The sequence below is a fragment of the Dipodomys ordii genome, unplaced genomic scaffold (genome assembly GCF_000151885.1).
Source record: "Dipodomys ordii isolate 6190 unplaced genomic scaffold, Dord_2.0 Scaffold156, whole genome shotgun sequence".
In the NCBI taxonomy this organism is placed as follows: Eukaryota; Metazoa; Chordata; class Mammalia; order Rodentia; family Heteromyidae; genus Dipodomys; species Dipodomys ordii.
The window spans coordinates 1998765-2011687 of record NW_012267372.1 but is presented as its reverse complement, the minus strand read 5'-3'; the positions used below and the strand labels follow the sequence as shown (position 1 = coordinate 2011687).

Here is a 12923-nt window from a genome sequence, read left to right as displayed (position 1 = left end):
CCGGAAAGATAACAGCCTCAGAGGATCGTGGGAAACAGAGTTCTTGCGTGTTTGTCCCTCCAGTCCGACGAAGGGTAGGAAATGGGGATTCTATACTTCACTTTTAATTCGAACCTTTGTTCATACTAACTGATCTGGCTTTCCTGAGGACCTAAAGAAAGTTCAGTCGGCTCGGTCTGTTTTTGATTGCAAGGCAGTGGACGCAAAACCGCAACAGATTTAGCACTGAAGCCTTCTCGGACTACATTACCCAGAAGGCAAAGCGCGAGTTCTTCCGCTTCCTCCGCAAAGCCTGTGAACACGCCGCCCTCCTCCTTCCTTCCCCCCCACCCCCGCCGCGGGTGTTTCTGGGATTTGTAGTTGTCTAACCAAATGGTGGCTGCTGCCCTCTAACGGCAGCTCGGAACTTAAGAGTAAAATTTTTAATTCAAGCTTCAAAGCGCAGAAAATTCCGAAGGGGGTCAAGAAGGTTCTCAAGGACATTAGAGAGGGGTAGAATAAGACCCAGCTAATTTACCTCCAGAAAGTGTAGGGCATGCGCAGTGGACAATCCTCTGAGGAGTTTGGGTCTTTAGGAGGATGAGGGTGATGATGTGAGAATCTGGGCTTTCTGTTGTTGGGTGGGCTTGGGTTTTTTGTAAGTGGTAAGAACATTTGTGGAGGAGTACTAGGGCCTAATAATGTGTGTAGAGACAGAGTCCACGAAGAGGTCTTTAATGAGTTCTGGACACCTGACACATCTGGACCAGTGGAGAATTCTGAGGTAATTTAGGATAGCTGTCAAACGACTATAGGCGATTGAGAAAATACTGGTGACTGAAAGGGTCTCTTGAGGGATCTAAATGGGGTGAGAGATGGCTGAGAAACACCAGGAAGGGCTTTGCCAAAAGGACCCGTCCAGGTGCTGGGGTTGGAGGCCATGTTTGGTTGCAAATGAGATCTCTGGTGGGGTGAATTAATGTGGAAGATGCCCTATGGAGAAATCTATGAAAGATTTTCTTCTTGGAAAGCAAGACTCTCAGAAACTAGGATCATAGGTGTCTTGCAGAAATATTTCAGGTCTGCTAATAGGAGTTCAGTGAGCTATTCAAGATTAAGGGAAAACACTGGTGTTCTCTAGGCCAAACGCCACCTGCAACATCCCACACATCCAGAATCTGGGGCAAGAAGCTTGGTTGGACCGTGTAGTCTGACCTGGAGCTGAGCCTTTGGGAGTCATGTGATTAGAGGTATTTGGAAAGCTAAGGTACTGAAGCTACTAGACAGGAACCTGTTTCCCTCCAGCCAGCCGGGACTTTCTCCTTATCTCCCTTTCTCCATCACTCTACCAGCAACTCAGTCGCATCTTTGTTGCCAGGAGATCCGCCTCATCCCAACTTCCCGAAATAGCCCAGCGGTCCCCACCCTAGGGAATAGCTTACATCACCCAGGAGAGGGAGCAGTTGCCCATAGCAAGCCACAGGAGCCTCGTTTTCCAGCCAGTTCCTCAGCCCTGGATCCTCTCTTTACTGCCAAGTGACAGCGTCATCTGGGACCACCCACCCTGGGCTGGCAAGAACTGAAGTTTTAAGTGTGTAATGGGTAGCAGTTGCCCGTCAACATTCTTTCCCCCTCAGGGTTACACAGGGTGGGGTTTCATGGTAAAGCCAGTCCAACAAGCCCCTAGCCCGCTGCATCTCCTAACAGCTGCATGGCCTGAGGGAAACCCCTTCACCTCACTGGGCCTCAGGCACCTCACCTGCACTGCAGGTCCTGGCTTATCTCTCTGGGTAATCCCAGCCTGAATTCTTCCTGCTTTGCTCCTCTCAAGACTCAAGTCTCCAATCTGAGCTTCTAGATTTATGAGGCTGGCTCTAAGATTCTGTAATTCTGAAACCCCTAATCTGGATCCAACCATCTTGAATGCAGGGGAGAGAAAAAAGAAATCACTTGCTCAAAGAACGTCATACAACTGGGTTCTTTCTTAACTGAGCTGGTGGCCATTCCTTGTTGAATGCTAAAGGCCTGTCAAACCATACTACCTACGAGGTGGAAGCCAGCCCTTGTCATTTGCTGGCTGGGAATGGTAGCCTAGTTGAACCAAAAAAGACCACCATTATTTGCAAAGTATTTAAAGAGATACCGCAGGCTTTGTCCCAAAGGACTCGCAGCTTAATTCCAAGCACCCAAATAAATGAGTGGGCAGGGTGTTAAAGGCAGCACACACACACACACACACACAAAAGCAGCTGGGTGCTGGTGGCTCACGATTGTAATCCTAGCTACTCAGGAGGCTAAGATCTGAGGATGGCGGTTCAAAGCCAGCCCAGGCAGGAAAGACTGTAAGATTCCTATCTCCAATAAACCACCAGAAAGCCGGAAGTGGTGCTGTGGCTCAAGTGGTAGAGCTGAGGGACAGTGCCCAGGCCGAGTTCAAGCCCCATGACCAACAAAAAAAAAAGTCTTGAACTTCACAGGGCCACGGGGGGGGGGGGGGGAGGTAAGGAAATCAGAACAGGTGAGAAAAAAGCTTCAGGCACTCAAGAACCAAGCAGTTTGGGGGTGGATAAGTGAAAGTTCCAAAGGCAGACAGAGCCTTCTGGCCTAAAAGTCCAGGGCCACAGTAAGCCAGAGACCTTAATCACCCAGCTCTGAGGTCTGTGACACCCAAGTGCAGCAGACAATAGTTCCCCAAGGCCTGGATTGAAACCATCCAGACAGGGTTAGGCCCTCTGGCCACAAAGTGAGGGGAGGGACAGTCTAGACCTGTCCAAACTGGCTCCACCCAGCATCTAGGACAGCTCACAGCAGGGAAAGGTCCAAAATTTTATTGTTTGAATACATTCTCCGGCAGCCCCCTACTTCCCTCCCCCACCCTCCAGCCCCAATACAGAATAAGGCTTGACCACAGCCCCCACAGCCCACCCCAGGGGCCCCAAGCTGGGAGGCAGGGGGCGCTTCCAGTTTGGTTTCAGGGCATTCCCCTTCCCGTAAGCCTCCACCTGTCCGCCCTGTGGGCCAGTCCTAGGAGCAGCTGGGGGTCGGGTGGGGGGGGGATGAAGGGATGGGACTGGGGCTGGGGTTGGGAGTGGGAGAGCAGGCACTTATAGAGATTTGTGGCCCATGGGTGGTAACCCCCTCACCCTCCACCATTCCCCCCCACCCTACCCCATCCCTGTACACGGGATTTTTGGTTCATCATAAAATGGTCCCTCCCTCCTCTGCTGCAGCCTTGTGGGGTATGAGAAACCCAGGCACTCACAGCCCCTGGAAGGGGCAAGGAAGGCAGGGTTGGGGGGAGGTGTAGGAAACGGAGGAATGGACTGGAGGGAGGGGAAGGTTCCAAGGCAGAGAACAGGGAGGGAGACAAGGCTTTACTTCCTAAGATTGTAATTTAAAAAAAAAAAAAAAAGTTCCTGGGTGTTAAGGCCAAAGCCTGGTTCAAAAAGAAATTCCCAGAATGGAGGTCACCCCTCCCTTCCCCCCCACTTCCTCCCCCCCATCACCATCACTTTGCCCAGAGCTCAGACACCCAGAGGAAACCCCCAAGTCTTGGGCACCCCCCCACCCCCCCACCATTTAAAAAAAAAAGTATACTTTTATACAAAATGTGGGGAGGGGAGGAGGTGGTATGGGGGAGACGAGAAAGCTGCCCTCACCTCCAGGGCTTTGGGGGGGGGTGGTTAAGGCAGCAAAAGAAGCATGGGAAATGGGGGACACCTGGGCCCCCTGCCCACAGCCCTCAGGAATCTCGATGTTCCAGAGAGAGCTGAGCTGTGGCATGCTGGAGATCAGAACTCACCCTCCTTGGGGTGAGAGGTCCCCCGGCTTCCCCAGGTCCCTCGCCCCGCACCTTTTTGTCTTCACCCTCATCCTCAAGGGCCCCAGCAGGACCCCCGCCCCCCTCCAGACGACAGTCTTCACTCCAGCGCCGCTTAAAGCGCAGCTTGAGGGGCATGCACTGGGCCGCCCCAGGCGCCTCGCCAGGCTCCGGCTTGGGGGGTGCAGGTGGGGCACGGGGTGTCTTAAACACTTCCCCATCTTCCTCATCCTCGTCGCTGATGTCAGTCACCTCCACCTCCTCCGACTCGCCTTCTGAGATGGGCTCCACCTTGATCTGGGGTGGCGGCGGTGGTGGGGCCAGCGCGCCCGCACCCTCGGCCAAGCCCCCAGTGGCACTGCCTCCCAGGCCCCCTCCGCTGCTCTTGTCGGGGCCTCCGGGCGCCTTCTCCCCTGATGCTCGCTGGCGGCGTCCTAGTGGAGGCGGCTGCAGCTTAAACTTGAATGGGGAGGAAGAAGAGGAAGAGGAGGACGAGGACGAGGAAGGGACCGGTGGGGTCTCGGGTGCCAGGGGGGGCAGCGGACACTTGTCAGGGCGTTGGGGCTGAGGTACCACCAGCCCAGGGTAATGCAGGAAGGCGCGGGGACTGAGGTGGTAGTTGTAGACGCTTTGGGTATGGGCCTGTAGGTACCGTTTCATGTCCTCGGGGCTAAAGGAAAAGTGGGAGCCTCCGGCTGAGCCACTGGGGCCCCCGCCACCACTGGGGTACATAGGGCTGAGCGTGGGTGAGGGTGTGTAGGCCAGGTGCGTGGGTGTCATGGGGAGAGCTGGCGAGAGCTGAGGGGGTAGCAGGGAGCCAGGCCCAGCAAGAGGTGACACAGGGAAGGGACTGAGGGGCTCAGGGCCCCCCCGAGGCCGAGGATAGACACGGAAGACGCCAGGGTCATGAGATAGGCGGGCCAGTGGGGGCCCTCGGAAGGCACCCAGCTCTGGGGGGCCGGGGGGCCGAGCCCGGGGGTCCTCTCCCAGTGGCTCTTCCAGCTCTGATGTGCCATCACTACAGTCACTGACTGAGCCACGGCCCAGGCGACGGGCCACCACAGCCGAGAAGAGGGAAGATGAGGATGAAGAGCAGGCTGGTGGCGAGCGGGGGTCTTCAGTGGGGGACAGCACCTCAGAGGGCGTGGAGGGAGGGAAGCGGAAGTGGCTGCCGCCGGATGGCACAGGAGGGGCACTCTGCGGCACCGCGCCCCCTGATGGAAGAGGGAGAGAGACTCAATATCAAGGCCCCTCGACCTAGCCTTGACAGACCCCCTTTTCCCCATCCTCGAAGGCCAGCTATCCCCATACTCACCAGCCAGCCCCACATCAATGAAAGGGTAATTAACCAGCACCAGTTTGTTGAAATTGAACTTGTAGGTGAACCGTTTCCCCTTGGTTTTGTGCAGAATGCGCTTGTTGTAATAATAGCTGTGGATACAGAAGAGCCATTGGGATGTCACAGTCCCCTTCCTGCCCCCAATCCCCCCACATGCACACTTGTAACTCCCCAGTACCCAGGCCTACCCTGAGAGGTGTTTAGATCTGGCTCACAAGGGACAAGTGATTACCAAGGACCACACAACCAGAAATTTGAGCTACTCTGGAGGCTGAGATCTGAGGATCACTGTTGGAAGCTAGCCCGAGCAGGAAAATCCCTGAGGATTTGTGGCTCAAATGGTAAATCACCAGCCTTTAGTGAAAATGCTAAGGGAAGAGTAAGAGTAGCCAGGTCCTGAGTTCAAGTCCTGGAACTGGCAGGAAAAAAAAAAAGAAGCAGCAGAAAGAAAGAAAAGGTCAAATACCCTAAGGCTGGAGACTATAGACTCCAGGCCTTATCAGTGATTGAATTCTCTCCCTCAGGACAATGGGCTCAGAGAAAAGACGGGAATTGCTCAAGGTCACACTGCCAGGATCCCAGAAGAGCAGAGAAATCGAACAGCCTGTTCCAGTAGGTCAGGCACCCTCCCCAACCCCAGGGCCAAGCCCCAGACCAGCTCCTCACCGCAGGGCCCGGCTCAGCTTGTCATAGTTCATCTGGGGCTTGCACTTGCGGACCCCCCAGAGGCGGGCGACCTCATCTGGGTCCTTGATGACAAATTCCCCGTAGTCCCCCTGCCAGGCGATGACGCCCTGGTATTCCTCCTTCCGTAGCAGCTCAAGGATAAAGTGCCACAGCTGGATCTGCCGGGAGCCGGGAGATGACTCCGGCTTGTAGGCCCAATCCGGGAAGGCAAACCCTGAGGACGAGAAACCGGGAAGCATGGCCTGGGGGGTCAGGAGGCCAGGATGGGGAAAACTCTAGGTCATATACCCCAGGGTCCACCTCCTACCCAGCCTTCATGCTTCTTCCCTTAGCCAAGTAAAGCGGGAACTAGAAGGAGACAGTATGTGTCTGTCAGGTCAAGGGGGCTAGACGGGAGCTGGGGGGGAGGGGAAGCTGGAGCCTGCTCCAGCGACACCGGGAGAAACAGGAAACCAACGGCGGCGGGTCCCGGGGCCAGTGCCAGGGGGCCAGGCACCAAGCCAGGATGGCGGGCAGGGCTGCCAGTGGGGGAGGGGCAGGAAAGGGCACACGTGGCCTGCAGGCTGGGGGCACAGCCCCTTCACCCATTCAGAACCAATAGTAACCCCCCCCTCCCAGGACCTCTGGTCCCCTTTTCTTAGGAACATACATTACCCACACACACACACCCAAGACCTATAGAAGTCTCTACATGCCCCACACCCCAGCATCAGAGAGAATTTTTTTTTTTCTTAAAAGGACCAGGAGGGGTGGGGTGGCTGGTTGAGGATGAGGTCAGCGCTTGCACACACAGAGGCTTCTGTCTTCCCTGGAGAGTGAAACCCAGACTGTCTGAGAGGCCACCCCCCCAACCCCCCCAGTCCTGGACCCTCTTGAGTGGCGCTGCCCTCCCCAGGCCCAGCCTCAGACCAGACCTGGGCTGGAAAGGCCACAGCTCAAGGCAGGACACTGGAGCTGGAAGCCCTCTTCTCACTTCTGCCTTCTCATGCTCAAGCTACTCCCCAGCCCACCTGCCTGCCCGCCCCCAGCATTAACCTTGGGTAGAGGTTGGTGGTGGGCTGGCTGGTCCCTGGAGGGGGGTGGGCAGTGGGGGGGAGGGGGGGCTGTGGTTGTTGTCATTTCCCAAACCCCCGGGTAATCAGGGGCCATCAATAATTCAGCACTAGGCAGCCGGTAATGGAGGGGTGGGAGGAGGGAAAGGGGAAGAAGAGATGGAGGTGGGGGGGGGGAGGCAAAGCAGGGGCTGTGGTGCCACTAGAGAGAAAAAGCCAAGGTGGATGGCTAAAAATGTGAAGGGAGGGGTCCCAAGCCCTGCCAGGCCAGGCAGCAAGGGGCAGTCTCCCTCCCTCAGCTCCAGCTCAAGCAGGTACCAGGCAGGCCTCCAGGGCAAGGCCTCCCCAAAGGCTCTACCCCACTCTGGAATCCAACAGGGGATGACCGGTCCCCCTCTGGGAGCCACTTCCGCCAAACACTAAACTGTGATCCCTACCAGCCCCCAGCACAAGCCCTGACCCTGGCTGGAGAGGCTGAGATGGCCAGTACCTCATTCCCCCACACAGTCCCTGCCCTGGCCCCAAACCCCAGCCTTCCAGGAATCTGACCCCCAGCTCTTCAAGCCTGGAGTCCTGCTCAGTAGCCTTGCTCTCTTCCCAACAGTGACAGCCCCTCCCCAGGACCCTGCTTCCCTAGCCTCATCCCTTGACTGGGAACCCAGAGATTCACCCCATGATCCTCAACCTGAGAATCAACATCACCACGTCACCCTTGGGGCCCACCCAGAGGCATTAGGGAACACAGGTGCCCATGTATTCAGGAATCCCCTCCAAAAATATTCTGACTCCCCTCAGAGCACCAAGCCCCAAGCTACTTATACCTCAGCCCCAATCTGGCTCCCAGACCCAACAGGGGGGATGGGGAGACTGAAGCCCCTGAAACATCAATCTAGGGGTGGAGGGGTGTACTGACTGACTTCCACCCTCCCCCCCAAAAAAATTAAAGCCACCCTTCCCAGCCCACCAGCCCCAGCCTCCGTGTCCCGGTAACCAGGCAACGTGTGTGCAGCGACAGTCCTGGGAGCGGGGGAGCAGGAGGCTAAAAATAAACTTTGCAGAAGAGAGGGAGTGAGAGAGACTACATGCAACACAAAGGGAACTCGAAAAGGAGGTGGGGGGGCTCTGGAAGGGCCTCAAGCCGCATTCTGGGAGCTGTCCCGGGCCCTGTGCTAGCCGGTTCCCAGAGCAATCCTCACCTCCTTCTGCCCCTTCACCCCCCACAGGGCCTAGACCCTGGCTCCCAGCAAGGACCCTTCCCCATCTCCAGGCCCACCCCCAACACAGGCTTTCCTCATCGGACACAACATACACAAGGGCCTGTTCCCGGCTTTAAGGGGGAGAGTAACAGGGGGTGACGTCAGGGTGTCTCAATGGGGCTCTGTTCCCCAGGCCTTGGAGCCAGGAGCCAGGCACGGGCAAGGGGAGCATGTGTGTGTGTTGTCTGTGGATCCACGTGCTTTAAATCAGGAAAATACCAGCCCTGCACACCAAGAAAGCTTGGGGGGTGTGCAGGACCTCTCTGATGCACTGGGGAAGAAGGGGGTGCGGTGAAGTAGGGAGAGGGAGAAAACAACTGCAGAGAGAGAGAGGGTTCTGAAATGCAGACAAGGCACAGAAGTGGCAGCAGACAGACAGGAAGAACTGAGATGGCACACCTGGATGCCACAGAGGTGGGGAAGGGCTTCTCCCAGACTCTGCAGGCCTGGGTAGGGGCCGAGCTCCTGGGCACCTTCCAACTTCATGTGACAGCTCAAACTTTTTATTATTATTATTATTTTATTTAAGAGTTATGTGGATCAGAAAGGAAGGGTGGTGGTACATAGAGGAAGAACATGCTGGCCTGGGGGGGGGGTCCCCACCTCCCTCAGTCCAGGCAGCCCTCCGCTGCTGCCAGAGCCGGGAAGAAAACAGGAAGTGGGAAACAGCCAGTGTAGAGGAAAAGAAGGGCCGGGATGGGGAGGATTACATGGAGGGAGGCAGTCAGAGCGACCTGAAGGCCATTGGGGGGGGGGGTGAGGGGGAACTCACGCCTCCCTCAACTAAAGACCCAACCTAACCCACGACTCAGACCTCCAGACAGCATTGCGGGGGGGGGGGGGGGGCGGTGCGGCGCGTCCCATCAAGCCAAGGCCCAAGGCAGAGAAGGATGAGCAGGGTTGTCTGGGCATCTGGGCCCTCGGCCCCAATCGAGGGAAGGTTGGGAGGGGAGGGGGGGCTGGCTGGGAAGGGGGGGCGGCTGTGCCCCCATGGTAGCCAGAGAGTATGTGGGACGCACGTGACTGACCCTACCGCAACTCCGCACCCCTGCGCCTCCCCCGCCCCAATCAATCCCCAGGCGCGGGAGCCCTTTAAGAAGAGCCGCCCCCACCCGCCGAGCAGGGGGGCGGGTGGGGAGGGCTGGGGTGGGGTGGGTGGGCCGGTCGGGGCACACACACCACGCACACGCACACGCGCGCGCACACACACACACACACGCACACAAATACACCACCCGATCACAGGAGCCCCGGCCGCCGCCACGGCCGCCGCCGGGGGAAGGAAACAAGTTTGAACAGCGGCGCCCGGCCCCCTTCCCCCTCCCCCGTCCCCGCCCCGGGCCGGATTCCGACGGGGTGGACGGGCAGGGGGCGGCGGGGACCCCTCCCCCCGCCGCGCGCCCGGGCGCAAAGTCCAGCCGGGGGCGGCGGGGGAGGGGAGGGAGGGAGGGAGGGGGGAAAGTCCGAGCGGGAGGGGGGTTAATCCCGCCGCCCCCCGCCCGCCCGGGAGGGGGGGCGGAGGGGGAGGGGAACACTGGCCCCTTAAGGAGGAGCAAGTTGGCGGGGAACGAACGCCGGGGCGGAGGAAGGCGGCGGGCTGAAAAGAGAAGGGCTGGATCAGAGAAGGGGGGGACGGGACGGGGGAGGGGGGAGGGGAGAGACTTCAGCGTCCCCCCTCACACACACACCTCCCGGTACACCCCCTCCCCTCCCGATCGCCCTCCACCCCCTGCACCCCAGGGCCTCGTCCGGCGGCGCTCGAGCCGGGAGACCCCGGGCTCCCCCGGAGCCACCTTAAAGCCGCGCCGTTCTAAGGTCGGAAACAAAAAGTTCCTTTTTCGAACGTTCGGGCTGCGCTTTGGAACTTTGCGACTCGGCGCGGGCGGGGGAGCGAGGAGACGGCGGAGCCGGGCGGGGGAGGGGCGGCGCGGCCCGGACCCCGAGTCCCGGGGCCCCCGCGCCCCCCCCACCGCACTCACACACGCGCCTTCTCCCCGCATCCCTTCCCCGGCACCGAGCGGGGCACACGCCGCCGTGAAGGTCACGGGCCGGGACCCCGCGCGGCGCCGAACCCCGGGGACGGCAAAGGGGGGAGGGGGGTCCTCCGTGCACAAGACCCCCGCCGCCGCCACCCCCGCCTCGCACGCGTCCCGGCCCCCCGAGTGCAACGTGACGGAGCGGCAGGGAGGGGACCCGCCACCCATCTCCATGATCCCGGGAGTAGGGGAAGAGCCCAGTTTGCGGGGATCCGGGCAGGAAAGAAGAGCACGATCCGCAGCACCCCGTAACCACTCCGAGAGGAGCCACGAAACGAGGGGTCCCAGGCAGTAACCCCCGCTCGCGCCGCGAGAAGCAACAGGTCTCGAGTGATTGGGGGGGGCCCAGAACTAGGGGACCACTCCAGCTCCCCTAGATTCTTCCAGCCCCCCCCTAAAGTTTTTTCCACCGGGTTTCCCAGGGCAACAAGTCTTCCCCCCCACACACACCACCACCACACGTGCTGCCCCCGCCCCCACCTGTGTCCGCCGGGGTCTTCATGCTGGTGTGTTGGGAGGTGGGGTGGGGGGGCCCGGGGCAAGGCGCCCCGACTCCGGGCCGCAGCTCCCCGGCGCCCGCGCTTGCCCCGTCCCGTCCCGCGCCCGTCGGGCCGCCCTCGCCGCCTCACCCGGCCTCGCCTCTCAGAGCCTCTCCCCTCCCCGCCGCCGCCTCCCGGGTTAATATCGCACTCCGGGGCCGGGACGCCCACGCCCCCCGGCCGGCGACGTCACCGCCGCGTCGCCATGGAGACACTGCGCCCGCCCCCTCCCAGCGCCGCCACACACACGCACGCGCGCGCGCACACACACAGACACAGACACACGCGCGCGCGCGCACACGCGCTCTGGCGCACCACCACTGTGGACCGGCCGGCTCGGGGCTTAAAGAGACCGCGCGGCGAGGGGGGGGGTGGAGGGGAGGGAGGAAGAAGAGGGCGGGGAAGGACCTAGGGGGGTAAAGGGGGGGGTCCTAGGGGTCGTGACCCTTCTCCCTGGCGCCTATAACTTTTAAGTTTGCCTGCCCCTCGCTATCTGCCACCCCCCTTCCTCTCCTCAAGCTGCGGATTCCAGTTTCCTTTTTCGTTTTTTGGAGGTGGGGAGGGAGAGCTTTGAGGCAAGGATACTTTCGGAAGAAAGGGGTTCGGTATATTTTTCCAGGGAGGAGGATATGGGTCTTTGGGGGGAGTAGATACTATCCTCCCTCTATAGGGGATGGGGGGGGGGTCTGGACTTGGGAAGATGATACAAAAAAATTTAAAAAGTGAATAAATAAACTTAGTCATTTCTCAGCCTGGGTTTACCCAGCCCCCTTAGGCCCTGAACCTGAAAGCTGCCCAGGGGCAGCTGTCCAGGGGTGGGGTGGGGTGGGTGAGAAGCATTTCCCTGCATCGGAAATGGGGAGGCGGCTGTGCCCTCAGCTCCGGTAAGGATGAGGGCTCTTTGGCCCTTCCTGATAGGACCTAGTGCAGCTGGAGGAGGAAGTGACCCGAGAGAAGGCATTCAGGAGCCCCCACAACCACCCTCCATCCCCAGGCTACAGCTGTCCTAGGAAGGAACAAGCCCAGGCCGGAGGTAACCCTTCCCCCATACACACACACACACACACACACACACCTCCACTATTAGGTCAGAGGGTTCCGGAGAGCTTGGTGGTCAGGATGCAAGTGTAGGGGGTGACCAAAGTCAGAACAAATGTGCTCCCTAGAGGCACTAGGGTCGCCAGGAGAGAGGAAGACAAGGTTTAAAGACTCAGGGCCCAGGCTTTGGGAAAAATGTGAAGTCTTTTTTTTTTTTTTATCCCTAAAGTAGCATCTGGGAGAGATGGAGGGAGCCTGAAGCTCCAAGGAAACAGGAAATCAGCTAGATTCAATGGAGAACTACAGTGGGCAGCCAGGGTACAGGGCACATAGAAGCAAGATTCCCAGCAAGGACTCTTGAGTTGCCAAAAGAGAAGAAGGTGGGAGGAGGGGAGATGGAAGCCCAGAAAGAAGATGGACTTTCCAAAGAGATGGACAAGCCTGAGGGACAGAGCCTGCTGGCATCAGGTTCTCTAGGCTTGGGGCTCTGCCTCAGCAGTTGGGGTTCCCAGTGTCCCAGCTCCTTCACCGAAGGCCTCTGAAAAGTCTCAGGCCTTCTCCTTGGGGACCAAGGCCTCCAGGGAAGCTGTCACCCCCTTGGGGAATTATGTAACCTTGCCTACGGACAGAGCAGCTCCCCCACGGATATTGTAACCCTCTGGGAGCCTTGTGGTCCAGCCATAATCATCATCATTGTTACAATAACAGCTCCCGATTCCTGGTGCTCAGGATGTGCTAGGCACTGAGCCAGGCATTGTCCAAAGCATCTTCTCACTTAAATCTCTCTCAATCCCAATGAGGGGAGTTACTATTTGTTAGTCCCCCCACTCCCTCCTTGGGGATTAAGAAAATCAGATTCTTTTTTTTTTGGGGGGTCCGGTCATGGGGCCTGTACTCTGGGCCTGGGCGCTGTCCCTCAGCTATGCAGCTCAAGGCTAGCACTCTACCACTGGAGCCACAGCGCCACTTCCAGCTTTATTCTTCTTGCTTATGTGGTGCTGAGGAATTGAACCCAGGGCCTCAGGCATGCAAGGCAAGTGCTCTACCACTGAGCCACCTTCCCAGCCCAAGAAAATCAGATTCTAATGATAGGGGAAATGAGGATTCAACTCCTATCTGGCAAATTCCCAATCCCCTTAGATTACAATTCATGACCTCCTTTACTACTTTCCTCCCA

General features: G+C 58.7%; 1 protein-coding gene across 1 annotated transcript; it reads right to left on the bottom strand.

Moving 5' to 3' along the window:
* Positions 1-2805: 2805 nt before the first annotated feature.
* Positions 2806-10852, bottom strand: Erf (Ets2 repressor factor). The gene is made up of 4 exons (XM_013032753.1): positions 10650-10852; positions 5805-6039; positions 5115-5230; positions 2806-5013 (listed from the first exon to the last, which is right to left on the bottom strand). Exons 1-4 carry the CDS (start codon positions 10669-10671, stop codon positions 3722-3724), a joined length of 1665 nt encoding a protein of 554 aa, XP_012888207.1. The 5' UTR covers positions 10672-10852; the 3' UTR covers positions 2806-3721.
* Between the last annotated feature and the right edge of the window lie 2071 nt (positions 10853-12923).